At 43.7% G+C, this 21,461-nt stretch overlaps 1 protein-coding gene across 2 annotated transcripts in view; it reads right to left on the reverse strand.

Moving 5' to 3' along the window:
* LOC144682828 (PC3-like endoprotease variant B) overlaps positions 1–21,461 on the reverse strand; it is an 898,333-nt gene that overhangs the window by 306,252 nt on the left and 570,620 nt on the right. For both annotated transcript variants that reach the window (XM_078545597.1, XM_078545598.1), the window contains exon 12: positions 3,299–3,399. In XM_078545597.1, coding sequence (XP_078401723.1) covers positions 3,299–3,399 — 101 coding nt within the window. The remainder of the gene's footprint in view (positions 1–3,298; positions 3,400–21,461) is intronic.

The following is a 21,461-nucleotide window of genomic DNA, read 5'->3' on the forward strand; positions in this document are numbered from 1 at the left end:
GCAGGAAACCCCCACTATGTACAGGCCATTGAAAAACAACAGTACTACAGTAAAAAGCCATAACATTAATGAGAGAAATGCATCCAGGCAGCCTGCAGGCAATCGACAGTTCAGAAATATCGAATGCTTTTTGTGCTGCCACAATGGTCACATAATGCGGCACTGTAAAGATAGGCGGAGGCAGCATTTTAAAAACAAAGGTAGAAATTGCGAAACCTGTCTCATTGAAGAACCAGAGGAAGCAGAATCTGACATCTATTCATTATACAACCTGGAAGTGGGTGGAACTGGGTCACTCCAGGTAGACATTAGAGTCAATGAATAACCCATCAAGATGGAGGGCATCAATGTCTGTCATAGGAGAACATATGTTCAGATGCTTGAATAAAGGAGTCCATCCTTTAAGTTTGGAACAATCGGACATTAAATTAAAAACATACACGGGCAAAGAAATAAGAGAGAAAGGGATATGTCAATTCCTGGTGCAGCATGGGGATCAATCTGCAAATTTACCCCTTATAGTAATAGTTGGGGTGGGCCCCAGTTTAATTGACTCAAAAAGATTAAATTGCGATGGGCCAAGATTTTTCAAACAGAACCAGAAACTTACAGGAATTATTACAAAAATACGATTCCATTTTCAGTGATGAACTAGGAAGGATTCATGGACTACAAGCCAAAATCCACGTAGACCCAAACGCAACCCCCAGATTTATCAGAGCCAGACCAGTCCCTTATGCTCTACAGGACAAGGTTGAGACCGAGATAAACAGGCTGGAAAAGTTGGATATCTTACAGCCAGTGCAATTTTCCAAGTGGGCAGCACCTATAGTACCCATACTGAAGTGTTCGCTTATGCAGTGGCTATAAGTTATCTGCAAACAGGGTGGCCAAACTTGATAGACACCCAATACCGAAGATTGGTGAATTATATTCAAAATTGGCAGGGGGCAGCATGCATTCAAAACTCGATATGAGCCATGCCAACCAGCAGGTAGCGTTGGAAGAAGGTTCTAGGGAATTCGTGACCATACACATTGGGTATTGTATCAATATACTCGACTACCCTTTGGGGTCTCATCGACGTGTGCTATTATCCAGTGTACCATGGAAAATCTACTTCAGGGACTGCCCCATGTTGTCGTTTATCTGGATGATGTCTTAGTCACTGGACTAACTGATGAAGAACACTTAGCTAATTTGGAGGAGGTGCTGAAACGCTTCTCACAAGCAGTGGTACGCTTGAAACAAGAGAAATGTATTTTCCAAGCCAAAGAGGTAGTTTTCTCTGGCCATAAGGTCGGTGCACAGGACCTGCATCCCATGGAAGAAAAGGTCAAGGCTATCCGCTAGGCACCTACACCGAGAAACACTACAGAACTAAAGGCCTTCTTAGGCATGATAAACTACTATGGGTGATTTCTCCCAAATCTATCAACTCTACTGGCTCCGTTATAGGAACTGCTTATAAGAAAAACCATAAATGGATTTGGCAAGCTCCACGCCAGGAGACGTTTCTGAAGGTAAAGCAGTTGTCAAGATCATTAGCCCTACTGGTCCACTTTGACCCAAAGTAAAAATTGATTTTAACTTGCGACGCATCCTCATATGGAGTCAGGGCTGTACTTTCACATCAGATGGCGAATGGCTCTGAACGACTCATTGGTTATACATCTCACACACTCAGTGCTGCTGAGCGATAATATCTCAAATTGAGAAGGAGGGTTTGTCTGTTGGGTTTGGTGTTCGGAAATTCCATCAATATCTTCACAGTTGCCATTTTCACATTATATCCGACCACAAACCTCTGCTGGCATTATTTGGAGATAATCCAACACTTCAGTATGGATAATCTGCTCGCATCCAGAGGTGGGCACTGATGTTGGCTGCTTACGAATACACTTTTATTCATTGATTGGGAAGCCAGATCGCACATGCTGATGCACTGAGCCGCCTCCCCCTACCAGATAACAATGTGAAGGTTCCAATTCACCAGGAACTTGTCTTAGTACTAAATTTTTTGGATTCCTCCCCTGTCCCAAACAAATCCGTGAGCATACAAGCCGAGATCCACTTTTATCTCACGTCCGGGAGCAAGTCTTGAACGGATGATCAGGACAGCCAAAGCCTGATGACTTGAAACCTTATTTCAATCGCAGATATGAGCTCAACTGCCAGGACAGCATATTGCCCTGGGGAGCAATGATTATCGTGCCAACGAGAGGGCGAAGGCCATTACTGGCCGAATTACATAGCACTCACCCTGGCATTAGTAGGATGAAGATGCTCGTGTGCAGCTACTGGTGGCCAGGGATGGACGTGGACATGGAAACCCTAGTCAAAAGCTGTCTTCAGTGCCAGCTGGTACAAAAGCTACCCCACTTTGCTCCATTGCTGGAGGTGATTGAAGAAGAACACACTGCGTTAGTGCTCTATTCTTAGTTCCAATAAACCACCAGTGTTTGTTCTGTGAATTGGTCTCCCTGCTTATATTGTTTCAAGCACCAACTAATGTTTTAATATCAAGGGCACGGCTTGCGTTCGCTGGACAAAGCGAAGCTGATAACCTAAAACATAAAAGAGTTGTCCCTGTTATTCTGGCTAATATTTACTTTCAACAAACATCGATAAAATAGATGATTTGTTATCTGTGATCATCACATTGCAGTTTGTGGGACATTGCTGGACACCAATTGGTTATCACATTTTCTACATTACAACAGTGACTACACTTCAAACATTGCACTTTGGAAAGCCCTGAGATCATGAAAGGTACTATATAAATACAAGCTTTTGTTGGTTATACATTACAACATAAGAACATAGCAAATAGGAGATTCGGCCCCTCGAGCCTGCGCCACCATTCAATAAGATCACGGCTGATCTGTTTGTACTTTGAGTTCCACATTCCCATCTACACCCCCCGATAACCTTAGATTCTAGTTAGGCAAGGGAATCAATCTACCTCCACCTTAAAAATATTCAGTGACCCCCCACCTGCACCGCCTTCTGAGGCAGAGTTCCAAAGTTGCACAAGCCTCAGAGAAAAAAATTCTCCTCATCTCTGTCCTGAAAGGGCGACGCCTACTTTGGCTCACAGGAATAAAAACATTGCATGTGTCAGACTAGGAAATCTTCTACATTGTGTTAAATTGAAACAATACAATTCTTTCTCCATGATCAGGAAAATCTAAGTCTACAGTCCAGGCATCAGAACTTTCTCAAACTTTTCTGAATATACTGATGCTATATATGGTATTTTTAAATTTCAGAAGTGTTTATGCGTGACAATACTTACTTAGCCTGAAGGACCAATGCAATTATACCAGCTGCCATTGGAGCTGCGCTTGAAGTGCCTCTGAAGGTTTTGGTGCATTCATTGTCAAGTTCTGTTGTCACCTGTTGAAAACAAAGTAATTGCACATATTGTGCCATTAACAAGGTTGGAGCTCCAATTAGTTCCCACCCACATATTGCATCAATATTGAGCACAAAGAAGCTATGAAAAATTGTAAGAGGTATTCATAAAAGCAAAATATGAAATATTATATTCACAGATTCATACAAATTATGGGAATTGATGCATGCTGGTTATTATGTGTGAAACATAACCTTATTCTGACCCTGATGTAAAGTAACAACAATGCTTAACCCTTTGTGGACTGTGCTAGCATCATAACTTACATATTTGATTCAGACATTGTGAACATAGAAATATTGTGGTTCTACATGCTGCCTTAATTCCCATTTAAAACATTCACAATGCAAACATCTTGAAATTGGGCGGGAACTGTTTCATTTCAAGTGGTACTGGAAGTTTACATGTCAAATTATGCAGACAAAATAGCACTTCTTGGGGATTTGTAAATTTGGAACCACATTGGGAAGCGCCTTCCCTGAATCTGTTCTTTGCACATAATTTCTGCTTTTAATATGTTGTATCACGAAAAAAAAAACAAAAGACAAGCCTGAACTAATTCTACATAAAAGTTTGCTCCTGAAGCACCTACGAAACAAAAATAACTACTTCAAAAATAATAATTGATCGTAAAGTCATTTTTGACATCCTTAGAATATACCAAGGAACCCGAGCAAAACTGGAATCAATGGGAATCAGGGGAAAGCGCTTCACTGGTTGGAATCGTACCGAGAGTAAAGGAAGATGGATAGTGGTTATTTGAGGTCAATCATCTCAGTCCCAAGACATCACTGCATGAGTTCCTCAGGGTAGCGTCCTGGGCCCAATCATCTTCAGCTACTTAATAAATGACCTTCTTTCATCATAAAGTCAGGAGTGGGGATGTTCGCTGATGATTGCACAATATTCAGCATCATTCGCGACTCCTCAGATACTAAAGCAATCCATGTTCATGTGCATAAGACCTAGACAACATTCAGGCTTGGGCTGATAAGTGGCATTTAACATTCATGCCACACAAGTGCCAGGCAATGACCATCTCCAACAAGAGAAAATCTAACAATCACCCCTTGAAGTTCAATGGCATTACGATTGCTGAATCCCCCACTATCAACATCTTGGGGTTACCATGGACCAGAAACTGAATTGGACTAGCCATATAAATACTGTAGCTACAAGAGCAGGTCAGCAGGCTGGCAATTTTGTGGGGAGTAACCCACCTCCTGACTCCCCAAAGTCCATCCACCATCCACAAGGCACAAGAGAGGAGTGTGATCGAATATAGCTCCAGCAACATTCAAGAAGCTTGACACCATACCGGACAAAGCAGCCCATTTGATTGGCACCCCTTCCACAAACATTCATTCCCTCCACCCCCAATGTACAGTGTGAGCAGTGTGTACAATCTACAAGATGCACTGAGCAATCCACCAAGGCTCCTTCAACAGCACCTTCCAAACCCACAACCTCTACCACCTAGAACAGGCGTGATGAACCCCTGGCCCAGGGGCAGGATCTGGCCTGTTGCACTTTTTCATCCAGCCCTTGGGGATATTTCAAAATGCAGCTCAGCCCCTGCAAACTGAGGAAGAGGCCTAGACTCCAGGCCCAGGTGCAGACTCGGACTGGGAGTTTGCCAAGACATTGGGTTGTTGAGTCGCTGCCTCGGCTGGTTTGGGAGTGAGACAGAGTGGGAAAGGAGAGAGAGACAGACAGACAGAGTGGGAAAGGAGAGAGGGAGAGAAAGAGAGAGAGAATGGGAAAGGAAAGCAAGCAAAAAGTTGAGCTGAATTTCAGGAGTGCTGTGATTGAGACACAGAAGCTGTGCTACCCATTAAGGAAAGCAAACTCAGCCATCACATTAAAGCAGTGGGTTAGTTCAACGTTTCTGTATTCCCTTTTACCACCACCTTCTCAAGGGCACTTGGGGATGGGCAATAAATGCTGACCTAGACAGTGATGCCCACCTTCCATGAAAGAATAAATAATAAGGCACTTCATAAAAGCATGTACTTACTTTCTTCTTGAATAATACATTATTTATGTGAAAACAGTTTCAGGCCATACAAAAGTCCTCACTCAAGGTCAAGTATTGATTGATGATATTAAAACATAAAATTTACAGTATTGTGTACTACTACTTTCAGTATGTAGTAGTTCACAAGATACTGATTCCTTATGCATAATGATACTGCATGAAGTCGGCATTTTTAATTGTCCAAAACTGGCAGTAACTATTGGCCTGGAAATAATTTCAAGGATGGTGATGATGGGGTCAGGGCACATTGTAAAGGGTTAACATCAGGAGCACCTGATACTGATGTAACTACTGATGTAGCTATGATGCAATGTCACATGGTTAAGTAACTGAGATCTGGTGGTAAGTACAACCTCATATAGAGGACTGAGATGCACATAGATCTGTAAATGAACAAGAGTGGTTTTTACGAATAACGGTCTATGGTAGCATTCTTAGGGTAGCAAGCAAATCCTAAAGAAACCACATTTAGACCCTGAATGCAAAACGAAATATGGTGGCAGAGGACAGAGGGTGAAGACCCAGAAAAGCTCCAAAAGACTGCAGACCTGAAAGTGCTAGAAATTCTTGGAAAAATGACAGGAAGAGAAAAGATTGAAGACTCACCTGAGAATTGAGCATTGTGCATGCAGCAGATGCATGCTGTCACACAGACCTGGAGTCCAGATTGCAGTAGGTATAGATCACAATCTACAGGCTAAATTACGAAAGCAGCAAAAGATGCAGAGCTTAGGACAAGCATGGAGTCTATACTGCCACTCCCAAAAACTTTCCGAAGCACTGAAGGCTCAAAACACACTCAACATTGGGACAACTGAAGAAGAGATTTTCCAGATGAAGAACAGCTTCAGGTTAGACAAGAAGGAACAAAAGGATCAGGTCAGTACTTTACTCTATGCAGTAGGGGCTATTGCAGATGGTGTAATAGTGAGACAGGGCATCGTTGAGGCTTCAAGCTCTTACAATAAAGTCCTCCAGGCATTCCTTGTGTACATCAGCATTCAAAAAAACTTAATTATCGAATGAGCAAATTTAATAAAAGACAACAGAAATCAAGGTAATGCATGGATTCATTCATAAATGACCTCTACCAGCTAGCAGATAATTTCAACTACGGGACCTTCAGAGATGAAATAATACGTGATTGTACAGTAGTTGAGGCTGTGGATGAAACCCTGTCAGATTTCTTGCAAACGAGTTATCTCTTACAAAGGCAGTACAAAAAGCGCAATAGACCAAGTTCAGGGAGCAAAACAGGGTGGCTGTTTGTGGGGAATGTGATGGAAAAGGATGAGCGAGACCATTCAATATATCAGACAGAAAAGAAAAAGTGCATTGAAGCAAAAGCCCGTGACATCAGGGAAAAGTGCACAAACCCACCATCTTGAAATGCTCTCGGTGTGGTGGGGAAACCCGGCAAAGCGAGAAGAATGCCCAGCAGAGGGAGCAGAGTGCCACAACTGTGGAAATTTAGGACATTTTAAAATTGTCTGCCAGTCCAAGATCCAAGTAACTCACAGGAAGACAAAGAAAATAACAATGCCAAGTTAATTCAAAGGGGAGGCAGTGGTGTAAAGGGGAGATGGTGGCGTAGTGGTATTGTCACTGGACTACTAATCCAGAGATCCTGGGTAATGCTCTGGGGACCTGGGATGAATCCCACTATAGCAGATGATAAAATTTGAATTCAATAAAAATCTGGAATTAAAAGTCTAATGATGACCATGAAACCATTGTCATAAAAACCCATCTGGTTCACTAATGGCCCTTATGGGAAGGAAATCTACTGTCCTTATCTGGTCTGGCCTACTTATGACTACAAACATACAGCAATGTGGTTCACAGTTAACTGGCCTCTGAACTGGCCTAGCAAGCCATTCAGTTATGTCAAACTGCGAAAAACAAGTCAATAAGGAGTGATACCAGATGGAACACCCGGCATTACCTAAGCACCGGAACCAACAATGGCAAACTCAGTCCTGCCGACCCTGCAAAGTCCTCCTTATTACTATGTGGGGGCTAGTGCCAGAATTGGGAGAGCTGTCCCACAGACTAGTCAAGCAACAGCCTGACCTAGTTATATTCACGGAATTATACCCTACAATGTCCCAGACACTATCATCACCATCCCAGACCAAACAGAGTGGCGGCACAGTGGTATACAGTCAGGAACGAGTTGCCTGGGAGTCCTCGACATTGACTCCGGACACCGTGAAGTCTCATGGCACCAGGTCAAACATGAGCAATGAAACCTTCTGCTGATTACCATGCACCGCACCCTATAACCTCTGCAGGTGGCGTGGGAACCAACAAGAGAGAAAAACATACTTGACCTCATCCTCACCAACCTGCCTGTCACAGATGCATAACAGTATGGTCCATGAAAATATCGTTAGGAGTGACCACCTTGTGGAGACAAAGTCCTGAATTCACATTGAGAATACCCTCCATCATGTTGTATGGCTCTACTACCATACTAAGTGGGATGGATTTCAAACAGATCTAGCAATTCAAGGCTAGGCAACCATGAGGCGCTGTGGGCCATCAGCAGCAGCAGAATTGTACTAAACCACAATCTGTAACCTCATTGCCTGGCATATCCCCCATTCTACCATTCTCACCAAGCCAGGGAATCAACTTGGGTTCAACGAATGGTGCAGGAGGCCATGCCAGGATCAGCACCATTAATACCTAAAAATGAGGGGTCAGCCTAGTGAAGCTACAACACAAGGCTACTTGCTTGCCAAACAACTTAATCAGCAAGTGACAGACAGAGCTAAGCAATTCCATAACCAACGCATCAGACTAAGCCGTGCGGTCCTGCCACATCCAGTCGTGAATGGTGGTGGACAATCAAACGACTCACTGGAGGAGGAGGCTCCACAAACATCCCCATCCTCAATGATGGAGGAGCCCAGCTCATCAGTGCAAAAGGTAAGGCTGAAGCATTTGCAACAATCTTCAGCCAGAAGTGGCAAGTGGATAATCCATCTTGGCCTCTTCCGGAGGTTACCAGCATCACAAATGACAGTCTCCAGCCAATTCGATTCACTCTATGTGATATCAAGAAATGGCTGAAGGCATTGGAGACCGCAAAGACTATGGGTCCTAACAATATTCCAGGTATAGCACTGAAGATTTGTGCTCCAGAACTAGCTGCACCCTTAGCCCAAGTTGTTCCAGTACAGCTACAACATTGGCCTGTACACAAAAAGTAGGACAAATCCAACATGGCCAATTACTGCCCCATCAGTCTATTGGCGATCATCAGTTAAGTGTTAGAAGGTATCATGAACGGTGCTATGAAGTGACATTTGCTTAGCAATAGCCTGCTCACTGATGCTCTGTTTGGGTTCTACCAGGGCCACTTAGCTCCTGACCTCATCACAGCCTTGATTCAAACATGGACAAAATAGCTGAACTTCAGACGTGAGGTGAGAGCGACTGCCCTTGACATCAAGGCAGCATTTGACCGAGTGTGGCATCAAGGAGCCCTAGCAAAACTGGAGTCAATGGGAAATGGAGACAACTCTCCACTGGTTAGAGTCATACCTAGCACAAAGGCACATGGTTGTGGTTGTTGGAAGTCAGTCATCTTAGCTCCAGAAAATCACTGCAGCAGTTCTTCAGGATAGTGTCCTAGGCCCAACCACCTTCAGCTGCTTCATCAATGACCTTCCTTCCACCATATGGTCAGAAGTGGGGATGTTTGCTGATGATTGCACAATGTTCAGCACCATTCGTGGCTCCTCAGGTACTGAAGCAGTCCATGTCCAAATGCAGCAAGACCTGGACAATATCCAGGCTTGGGCTGACAAGTGGCAAGTGACATTCGCACCACACAAGTGTCAGGCAATGACCATCTCCAACAAGAGAGAATCTAACCATCACCCCTTGACATTCAATGGTATTACCATTGCTGATTCCCCCACTATCAACATCCTGGAGGTTACCATTGACCAGAAACTGAACTGGACCAGCCATATAAATACTGTGGCTACAAAAGCAGGTCAGAAGCTGGGAATCCTGCTGCGAGTAACTCATGTCCTGACTCCCCAAATCCTGTCCACCATCTACAAGGTACAAGTCAAGAGTATGATGGAATACTCCTCACTTGCCTGGATAATTGCAGCTCCTGCAACACTCAAGAAACTTGATACCATCTAGGACAGCAGTCTGCTTGATTGGGACCCCATCCACAAACATTCACTCCCTCTACTACCTTTGCACAGTGGCAGCAGTGTGTACCATCTGCAAGATGCACTGCACAAACTCACCAAGTCTCCTTAGATAGCACCTTCCAAACCCATGACCCAGCTCACCACCACCTTCTCATGGGCAACAAATGCTGGCCTTGCCAGCAATGCTCACAACACATGAATGAATTTTAAAAAATCAAAGACGTGGAAGAGCCATGGAAAATTACAAAAAAACCTTCTAGGAGAAGTTACTGAAACAGAAAATAATTATTGGAGTATTGAAGTAGAAGTTGATGGTCACCCCACAGAATTCAAGCTGGATACTGGCGCAGGTGTTTCAGTATTATCTGATGAAGTAACATGACTTAAAAATATCACATTACAGCTATCCTCCATTCAGTGCAAGGTCACCAGGACAGACTACACTGAAAGTAATAGGCCAACACCTGGCGAGATTCAGATACAAGGATAAAGAAATTATTGGACCTCTGTACATTATACAGAACCAGGTGTCATTATTATTGAGCAGAAAAGTCTGCTTGCAGTTGAGGATAATTTATGAGGTTGATGAAATTGCTGATGAGCAATCCAGTGATGTATTCAGAAATAAATTTCCATCACTGCTTTCAGGCTTAAGAAAACTGAAAACAGAATATCACATAACCCTAAGGGCAGGTGCTAAGCCTACATGTCTCCTTACAGTGAGGGAGTTCCCTCACCCACTCTTGGGCTAAGTTAAGAGTGAGATTGAGCATATGTTATGACAAGGGGGTCATCTCTCCAATAACCATACCGGTGAAATAGTGTTCTGGAATGGTCACAGTACAAAGCCTATTGGTTCAGTTGAAATCTGTGTGGACTTAACTCAATTAAACAAGTCAATAGAGCACGAGATCCATCTGATGGCATCAGTGGATGAAAATCTCACCAAATCAGCAAAAAGCACCCTCTTCATAAAACTGAATGCTAACAGTGGCTTTTGGCAATTGCCCCTGACAAAGAATCCAAATTGTTAACTACTTTTATTGTCTTCACAAATTACCATACTGAATTGCTTCTGCAACTGAGATATCCCAAAGAACGATATCGCAGACCCTGGAAGGCATGGAAGGAGTGTTATGCAATACGGACGACATTCTTGTACAAGGTTCATCAAGGGAAGAACATGACCGTTGAGTGATGCTGGTTTGAAATTGAACGACAAATGTGAGTTTGCAAAGCCTATGATAAAATTCTTAGGGCACATTGTGCAAGCTTCAGGAATTACTGCCCACCCACACAAAATGAAGATGATTAGAGAGTTCCCACAGCCTAGAACCATCACAGAATTACAAAGGTTTCTCAGGATGGTCAACCAAATAGGCAAGTTTCTACCAAATCAGTAAGCCGTTATGACAGCTACTGACACAAGGTTAACAGTGATACTGGAACGTGGACCAGCAAAATGCTTTCGACAAGGTCAAAAATCTCCTAATTTCACCAGAAATTCTAGTGTACTACGATCCGGGATTGCCCACAATCATAGCCAGACAAAGAAAACCAGTTTATTACACTGCAAGGTCTCTCACGGGCACAGAGAAGAGGTATGCAATCGTTGAGAAAGAAGCATTAGCAGCCACATGGGCCTGTGAGAAGTTCTCTGATTACATTGTGGGATTAAGGTTTAAAATTGAAACTGAGTACAAACTTTTGGTTACTCTTATTAACCTAAAGGAAATTGCAAAAATGCTGCCTAGAATTTGATGTTTTAGATTGAGACTCATGAGATACAATTCAGTTACTGAGTACATTCAAGGGACTTACCAGATGTCAGCAGATGCACTCTCAAGAATGCCAGTGGAAGGAGTCAAACAGGAAGATTTAAATTCCACTGAGGAAGTGGAAGCATATACTTCGCTCATTACTAAACCCCTAAAGAGATTATAAGCGATTAAGCAAGCAGGATGACTAATGCATCCAAATAAAAGAGCATTACTGGGATAGATTGCTGGATCACATTCCTAACAGCCCAATACTTCACCATTACTTCAAACAGAGAAAGCATCTCACAATCATTGATCATTTCTTAGTTTCTAACAACAGACTAATCATCCCTAAAACACTTCAGCTCAACATTCTCCAGAAAATCCATCAAGGTCACTTGGGAATAGCAAAATGCCGGGCAAGAACCCAGCAGGCAGCCTGGTGGCCAGGACTCAGTCACTCCATTGAAGAGTTAATTACAAGTTGCCTTACGCGTGTAGTGAATAGCCAACAGCAGAGTGGACCGCTGACACCCTCCACTTTTCCTTCAAGGCCATGGCAGTGTCTGGGAATGGATTTATTTGAGTTTAAAGGCAAAGTTTTCATCATCATTGATCACTACTCCAGATGGTTCGAAATGAGTATACTGTACAACACCATGGTAGACGTAGCCATTATATCAAACAAAAGGATCTTTGCGACACATGGCATCCCAGACGTTGTGGTGTCAGACAACTGTCCTCAGTTTGCTAATGAGATACTCTACAACTTTGCACAGGAGAATGGTTTCAAACATGTGACTGGTTTGCCTAGATATCCTCAGTTGAATGGAGAAGCAGAAATAGGCACTTGAACAATCAAGGAATTGATGAAAACGAACAAAGATATTAATTTAGCCCTTCTTAATTACAGAACCTCACCGCTAAAAAACAGGTTCTATCCATCAGAACTATTGATGGGAAGATGACTGTGAACACAACTTCCAGCTCTACAACAAACTCTACATTCTAACATTACCTCAGACGATCATGAGAAAGTTAGGAAGCATGAGGAGCAAGAAAGAGACAAGCAAGCTCGCAATTTCAACTTTAGGCACAGAACACAAGACTTGAAAGTGCTACAACCTGGGGAGAGAGTGTGGATATGAATCAACAGAAAGAAGGCATTATCATAGGATGAGCTCCACAAACAAGATCTTATAGAATTGAGATCAACCAGTGAAATAGCAGAAGGAAGACTGCATTGTCTTGAAATGGAAGAAGAATAAACTAGAAAGCAAAGAACCCTGACAATAATAAGTCTTCAAAATAAGCATGTGCAAGTGTCAGCTTGACTCTGTTGTTCCCACTCTAGCCCTCTGAGTCAAAAGATGGTGAGTTTCAGCCCCCCTTCATGACTTGAGCACATGATCTAGGCTGAGTTACACGGTATCTTTCAGAAAAAATATTAAACCATGGCACTAACTTCCTACTCAGGTTGTACTTAACATATGCCACTGCACCTGTCAAAGAAAAGGAAGTTGATATCCTCTACCGAAAAGCAGATTATCTGGTCACACAATAATTTGCTGTTGTGCTACCTCGTGCACAAATTGACTGCCACATGTGTCTACGGAACAAGAATGACTGCACTTTAAATGCAATCTATTGGTTGGAAAATAATTGGTGTGTGCTAAGAATATGACATTACACTATATAAAATAATGAAAACTAAAGAAGTATTTACAAGGTGCTTTATAATTCTTGCTTTAATTTACAGTGACTGAAATAATATACAGTTCCATACAGAAACACAAGCAATTGCTGAGAGGAGCCATTCTGGCAATAAAAGATGTTAAAACAATTCAACTATTCTTGTGAGATCCTGTTTGCATACAGCATATACAGAGAGACGGCATGGACTCAATGGGCCGAATGGCTTCCTTCTGTGCTGCAATGACTCTATAAGCATATTGTCTTGTCTTCAAGCTACTTTAGTTGTATTTATCCTATTTTCTACAGTTAAACTTTCATCTTCCTAGAACTAAAAATTACTTCTAAAATATTACTATGAACCATGAACAGGATATTTATAAAAATATACGTAGAATTTTCCCCATTTCTAACTTTGACCTAATATAATTAATTAAAGGATTCATATGGACATATTTGCAAATTGGGGTGAGTTGATACAGAGTCAGGTTTTTTTAGCTGATAAATCTTGCAATAAGCAATCAAAACATGTGATGCTAGTATAGTATTTCTCAGGTATTTTTAATGACAGTTTGAATACTGGTAAGTTTGCCCTAAAATGAACAGGATTGTTTCTGGGAATAGGCATTTTTAAAAAAATGTAACATTGCATGCAATGCAGATCCCTTCAAAAATCACAACAAAATAGCTGACAAGTGGCACTGTTTCCTAAATTAGGTACACTCATTTTGAACTAGTGATGCTGAAGGAAATTTCTATGGTTCTTTAGCCTGGGTGAGAAACCATTACAATGAACCAAGATGTGTTGAGTGTGGGGAATCAATCCATAGGTGTAAAAGATTTAGGAAGTTTTGGCATTGTGTAATTATATGAGTAACATACTTGTACTTAAGTTTCCTCAATCTTTTGCACCAATTATTTGCTTTACACCCTGATTATGCACATTTCTGGGCACAAATATACAAGAAATTTCACAGTATTGTATTTTGCCATTTTGGATCAAAGTTGTAATGATGTCAATGACAATTATAGTATGGATTTAAATTAAAATTGGTTGTTTTATTGACACATTGGATATTCAATACAATGGCAATCAGAAATTCAGATCACATGGGTCAATATTTGATTGTGTTCTCTACAAACACTCTTGGCAATTGATGTATGTTCGGCACAAATAATGCCAGGCTCAAGACAAGCAGAAGCCAACCTGCATAAACTGATATGCCACTGAAAGAGAGGAATGAAATCAGCACATAAAAACTCTTTAGGAACAGACATCATCAAGAAGGCAGCAAAGTAGTACTTCACAAAGAGAGGAGGTGGCACATGTTTAAAAATAAAACACCTATCCAACTCCATTAACCTAAAAAAAATTCAATTTTTCCTATTCATTTCTGTATTGGAAAGTTATATAAATGGTTCAATTTTGGCCCAGGGTTCAGTGGGCTTGGGTTAGTTCTAATTAGTTGAATACAACGATAAAAACAAAAAACTACTGCGGATGATGGAAATCCAAAACAAAAACAGAATTACCTGGAAAAACTCAGCAGGTCTGGCAGCATCGATGGAGAAGAAAAGAGTCGACGTTTCGGGTCCACACGACCCTTCAACAGAACTGAAGTATAGTTAGGAGAGGGGTGAAATATGAGCTGGTTTAAGGTGGGGGGCGGGGGGAGAGAAGTTGAGGGTGGGGTGGTTGTAGGGACAAGCAAGCAGTGATAGGAGCAGATAATCAAAAGATGTCACAGACAAAAGGATCAAAGAGGTGTTGAAGGTGGTGATATTATCTAAGAAAAGTGCTAATTAAGAATGGATGGCAGGACACTCAAGGTACAGCTCTAGTGGGGGTGGGGTGGAAAGATTGACAAGGTATTAGTTGTAGATTTAAAAATAATGGAAATAGGTGGGAAAAGAAAATCTATATAAATTATTGAAAACAAAAAAAAAAAAGGGAGGGGGAGGAAACGGGGTGGGGATGGGGGGAGGGGGAGTTTAAGATCTAAAGTTGTTGAATTCAATATTCAGCCCGGAAGGCTGTAAAGTGCCTAGTCGGAAGATGAGGTGCTGTTCCACCAGTTTGCGTTGGGGTTCACTGGAACAATGCAGCAAGCCAAGGACAGACATGTGGGCAAGAGAGCAGGGTGGAGTGTTAAAATGGCAAGCGACAGGGAGGTTTGGGTCTTTCTTGCGGACAGACCGCAGGTGTTCTGCAAAGCGGTCGCCCAGTTTGCGTTTGGTCTCTCCAATGTAGAGGAGACCACATTGGGAGCAACGAATGCAGTAGTCTAAGTTAGGGGAAATGCAAGTGAAATGCTGCTTCACTTGAAAGGAGTGTTTGGGCCCTTGGACGGTGAGGAGAGAGGAAGTGAAGGGGCAGGTGTTGCATCTTCTACGTGGGCATGGAGAGGTGCCATAGGTGGGGGTTGAGGAGTAGGGGGTGATGGAGGAGTGGACCAGGGTGTCCCGGAGGGAACGATCCCTACGGAATGCCGCCGGGGGGGTGAAGGGAAGATGTGTTTGGTGGTGGCATCATGCTGGAGTTGGCGGAAATGGCGGAGGATGATCCTTTGAATGCGGAGGCTGGTGGGGTGATAAGTGAGGACAAGGGGGACCCTATCATGTTTCTGGGAGGGAGGAGAAGGCGTGAGGGTGGATGCGCGGGAGATGGGCCGGACACGGTTAAGGGCCCTGTCAACGACCGTGGGTGGAAAACTTCGGTTAAGGAAGAAGGAGGACATGTCAGAGGATCTGTTTTTGAAGGTAGCGTCATTAGAACAGATGCGACGGAGGTGAAGGAACTGACAGAATGGGATGGAGTCCTTACAGGAAGCGGGGTGTGAGGAGCTGTAGTCGAGGTAGCTGTGGGAGTCGGTAGGCTTGTAATGGATATTGGTGGACAGTCTATCATCAGAAATTGAGACAGAGAGATCAAGGAAGGGAAGAGAAGTGTCAGAGACGGACCATGTGAAAATGATGGAGGGGTGGAGATTGGAAGCAAAATTAATAAATTTTTCCAGGTCCCAACGAGAGCATGAAGCAGCACCGAAGTAATCATCGATGTACCGGAGAAAGAGTTGTGGGAGGGGGCCGGAGTAGGACTGGAACAAGGAATGTTCCACATACCCCATAAAGAGACAGGCATAGCTGGGGCCCATGCGGGTACCCATAGCACACCTTTTATTTGGAGGAAGTGAGAGGAGTTAAAGGAGAAATTGTTCAGTGTGAGAACAAGTTCAGCCAGATGGAGGAGAGTAGTGGTGGATGGGGATTGTTCGGGCCTCTGTTCAAGGAAGAAGCTAAGGGCCCTCAGACCATCCTGGTGGGGAATGGAGGTGTAGAGGGATTGGACATCCATGGTGAAGAGGAAGCGGTTGGGGCCAGGGAACTGGAAATTGTTGATGTGACGTAAGGTGTCAGAGGAATCACGGATGTAGGTGGGAAGGGACTGGACAAGGGGAGAGAGAAGGGAGTCAAGATAACGAGAAATGAGTTCCGTGGGGCAGGAACAGGCTGACACGATCGGTCTGCCAGGACAGTTCCGTTTGTGGATTTTGGGTAGGAGGTAGAAGCGGGCCGTCCGAGGTTGGGCGACTATCAGGTTGGAAGCTGTGGGAGGAAGATCTCCAGAGGAGATGAGGTCAGTGACAGTCCTGGAAACAATGGCTTGATGTTTCGTGGTGGGGTCATGGTCCAGGGAGAGGTAGAAGGAAGTGTCTGCGAGTTGACGCTCAGCCTCCGCGAGGTAGAGGTCAGTGCGCCAGACAACAACAGCACCACCCTTGTCAGCGGGTTTGATGACAATGTTGTGGTTGGACCTGAGAGAATGGAGTGCAGTAAGTTCAGAGAGTGACAGATTAGAATGGGTGAGAGGAGCAGAGAAATTGAGACGGCTAATGTCACGCCGACAGTTCTCAATGAAAAGATCAAGAGAAGGTAAGAATCCAGAGGGAGGGGTCCAGGTGGAGGGAGAATATTGGAGGTGGGTAAAAGGATCCGTTGAACGGGGAGAGGACTCCTGCCCAAAGAAGTGAGCACGGAGACAAAGACGGCGGAAGAAGAGTTCAGCATTGTGCCAAGCCCGAAATTCATTGAGATGAGGGCGTAAGGGTATGAAACTAAGTCCTTTGCTGAGCACTGAACGTTCAGCATCGGAGAGGGGAAGGTCAGGGGGTATAGTGAATACGCGGCTGGGGCTGGGATTGGAAGATGGGGTGGGGACGGAAGGACAAGCAGGGTTGGAGGGTCCAAGATGGGTGTTGGTGTCGATGAGTTGTTGGAGCTTGCGTTCCTTAGCACTTGAGAGAAAGAGAAAAAGTTTCTTGTTGAGGCGTCAGATGAGGCGAAGAATGTGTTTAATTGACTGCCACTTCTCTTCAAGAAATGCCTTCCTTGAAGAAGTATTGCTCTGTTCTCCGACAGGATTTCCGCCTGTCTCTTCTGCCTTGTGCACCTTCATTGCTTTCCATTTCTCTCCTGGTGTTTGACAAGGTGTTTACTAAAACCCTCTTTCACAGCCATATTTCCTTTCTCAGTGACTGTCTCCGTCTCCGACTCACCCCATGTGGATTTCAACTGAAATTCCATCCCTCTTGTTTCGAACCCACCCAGGATTACAGGTATCTCTGGGACATAAAACGTTTCTCGGACTGCTGTTCCCGTCGCATTCTGAGATCCACACTCAGTGCCATGCACCGCCATATGAACACACTCGACCTCTCCCTCCAGCAGCACCGCCGCACCCTTTTTCAAAGCTGCGCGTGCCCCCAGTTTCATTTTATTATTCGTCTCATCCGACGCCTCAACAAGAAACTTTTTCTCTTTCTCTCAAATGCTAAGAACGCAAGCTCCAACAACTCATCGACACCAACACCCATCTGGGACCCTCCACCCCTGCTTGTCCTTCCGTCCCCACCCCATCTTCCAATCCCAGCCCCAGCCGCGTATTCACTATACCCCCTGACCTTCCCCTCTCCGATGCTGAATGTTCAGTGCTCAGCAAAGGACTTAGTTTCATACTCTTATGGCCTCATCTCAATGAATTTCGGGCTCGGCACGATGCTGAACTCTTCTTCCGCCGTCTTTGTCTCCGTGCTCACTTCTTTGGGCAGGAGTCCTCTCCCCGTTCAACGGATCCTTTTACCCACCTCCAATATTCTCCCTCCACCTGGACCCCTCCCTCTGGATTCTTACCTTCTCTTGATCTTTTCATTGAGAACTGTCGGCGTGACATTAGCCGTCTCAATTTCTCTGCTCCTCTCACCCATTCTAATCTGTCTCTCTCTGAACTTACTGCACTCCGTTCTCTCAGGTCCAACCACAACATTGTCATCAAACCCGCTAACAAGGGTGGTGCTGTTGTTGTCTGGCGCACTGACCTCTACCTCGCGGAGGCTGAGCGTCAACTCGCAGACACTTCCTTCTACCTCTCCCTGGACCATGACCCCACCACGGAACATCAAGCCATTGTTTCCAGGACTGTCACTGACCTCATCTCCTCTGGAGATCTTCCTCCCACAGCTTCCAACCTGATAGTCGCCCAACCTCGGACGGCCCGCTTCTACCTCCTACCCAAAATCCACAAACGGAACTGTCCTGGCAGACCGATCGTGTCAGCCTGTTCCTGCCCCACGGAACTCATTTCTCGTTATCTTGACTCCCTTCTCTCTCCCCTTGTCCAGTCCCTTCCCACCTACATCCGTGATTCCTCTGACACCTTACGTCACATCAACAATTTCCAGTTCCCTGGCCCCAACCGCTTCCTCTTCACCATGGATGTCCAATCCCTCTACACCTCCATTCCCCACCAGGATGGTCTGAGGGCCCTTAGCTTCTTCCTTGAACAGAGGCCCGAACAATCCCCATCCACCACTACTCTCCTCCATCTGGCTGAACTTGTTCCCACACTGAACAATTTCTCCTTTAACTCCTCTGAATATTGAATTCAACAACTTTAGATCTTAAACTCCCCCTCCCCCCATCCCCACCCCGTTTCCTCCCCCTCCATTTTGTTTTTTTTTTGTTTTCAATAATTTATATAGATTTTTCTTTTCCCACCTATTTCCATCATTTTTAAATCTACAACTAATACCTTGTCAATCTTTCCACCCCACCCCCACTAGAGCTGTACCTTGAGTGTCCTGCCATCCATTCTTAATTAGCACTTTTCTTAGATAATATCACCACCTTCAACACCTCTTTGATCCTTTTGTCTGTGACATCTTTTGATTATCTGCTCCTATCACTGCTTGCTTGTCCCTACAACCACCCCACCCTCAACTTCTCTCCCCCCGCCCCCCACCTTAAACCAGCTTATATTTCATCCCTCTCCTAACTATACTTCAGTTCTGTTGAAGGGTCGTGTGGACCCGAAACATCGACTCTTTACTTCTCCACCGATGCTGCCAGACCTGCTGAGTTTTTCCAGGTAATTCTGTTTTTGTTTCTAATTAGTTGAATGTCTGACTGAAGGCCATTTGCTTATGACTAGCAGGCGATATTAATATTCACAAGTTTATTTTAAAAGGCACTAGGTTTACCTGAAGTATATGTAAAATTATATTTAAAAAGTGAAGAAAACACAGATTAAATTGAAGTAGCATTCTGATGTCCTACTTCAGCTGTATTTCAAAATTTGCCAAACTCAAATCAACCCTACCTACGGTGACCTTTCCACAATGTTATTTTTGTATTCTTCTTTCACATCAATGAAAAAAGTTATTGATTCACAGTATTTATCACAGTATGCTGAAATAATTATGCAATTCCCTGTGTGTCTGACTGTGTTTACAAGCTCAGTGTATCAATCCTTGATCCTGAATGTAGCATTTGGAGATAATAGGGCCAATTCTACTGTCAACTCCAAAGACAGTTCACTTTATCAGTACCCTTACATGCTCCTGCACCATTTGTGTGACTGCCTAATTCATTGGGTCCTTTAGATTCTTAAATTGCTAATTTGTAGTATGGCCCCTGTATGGTTTTCCCAGTTGTAGTAAATATTGGACCTGGGCTAGTGTGGAAATAGAGAAATTATTAAAGAGAAGCAGCATATTTTGTTGGAGAATGAGGTAAAGGTGAAATGACTACAGGAATTGTGAGAACTGCTCCATTCAGACAAAAGAGAATGAACGTCTTGTTCCAGTAGGTGGCCCTGGTGAAATTGGCAATCTTGGAGCAGAGGAACGTCCTCCAAATAGTACCGCTGGAACCTAGTACCATAGGAGGTGGCCAATTGTGCCAGTGCTGTCTCTTTGCTTCATTGTTCATGGAAGCAAATAATAAAAACATCCCCCATTCTGGAAAAGAGTACCAAGGTGGTGAATACGTGTGTGCGTGAGAAAGATTTCTGCACTATGCAAGCCAGCAGAACAAACCATGCTGTCGCATCCACTCTGCAGCCTGCAAATCATAGGCCCAACTTTGCGCTTTTTCAAACTCCTTGAGTAGTTTTGCATATTTTTTGTTTGTTGTTACTTTCTTTTCCAACCTTAACCTGTTAAATATCCCAATTTCCTTGATTTTCCTCTGCACTGTCATCATGTTATCACAACCTTGTTCTTGGTTATACTGACCTTCAGTTCTACTCTCTGACGGATGAGTCTCCTCTGTGCTAATGTTTGCCTGCCTTATTATCTACTCATCCTCAAATGATGTCATTTTTTGTCTAATCTGTAAGCACCTATACTTATCCATGGAAAATCAATGCTGTCAATCGTAAACTGTATTTAGTCTGTTGATATTGTTCAGGCTTGATTTGTGTAATTTATATTGCTGTTGAAACATGCCATTTGACTTTGGAAATATGCAAAAAAAACTTGCATTTATATAGCACGTTTCAGGTCTTCAGGATGTCTTGAAGTATTTCACAATTAACTGACTACCTTTGAAGTGTAGAATGACCAGATAATTTGTTTCATTTGTGTTGGCTGAGGGATAAATGTTGGGAAGGATGCAAGGAGAAAACTCCTGCTCTTCCTTGCTGAGAGGACAGAAGGAAGTTCTGTTAACGCCTCATCCAAAGTATAGCACCTTCAACAGTGCGGTAGCCACTCAGCAACGCACTGTAGAATCAAATGTGAGAGTACTACCACTTAAGGTTGACACCTAAGCATTTTTAAGTTATCTGGCAATATCCTTCTAACCCAGATGGGCAATTTAACTGGCGTTTTTAGTCTACTGGTGTGTTGTATGTTCTTCTTCTCCAGTTCTCTGTCTGAAGGCAGGCCTGACCCACAGCACCACAATCTCCACCATAAATAGGGCAAGGAGGCAGGTTGCAAATCCACCCCAGTCAGGATGAGGATCAGACCCCAAGCTGTTGGCACCAACAGATCCACACCAGCCATCCAGCCAACTGCCCCCCCAATGAATCC

Source organism: Cetorhinus maximus, chromosome 7 (genome assembly GCF_964194155.1).
Source record: "Cetorhinus maximus chromosome 7, sCetMax3.hap1.1, whole genome shotgun sequence".
Lineage (NCBI taxonomy): Eukaryota > Metazoa > Chordata > Chondrichthyes > Lamniformes > Cetorhinidae > Cetorhinus > Cetorhinus maximus.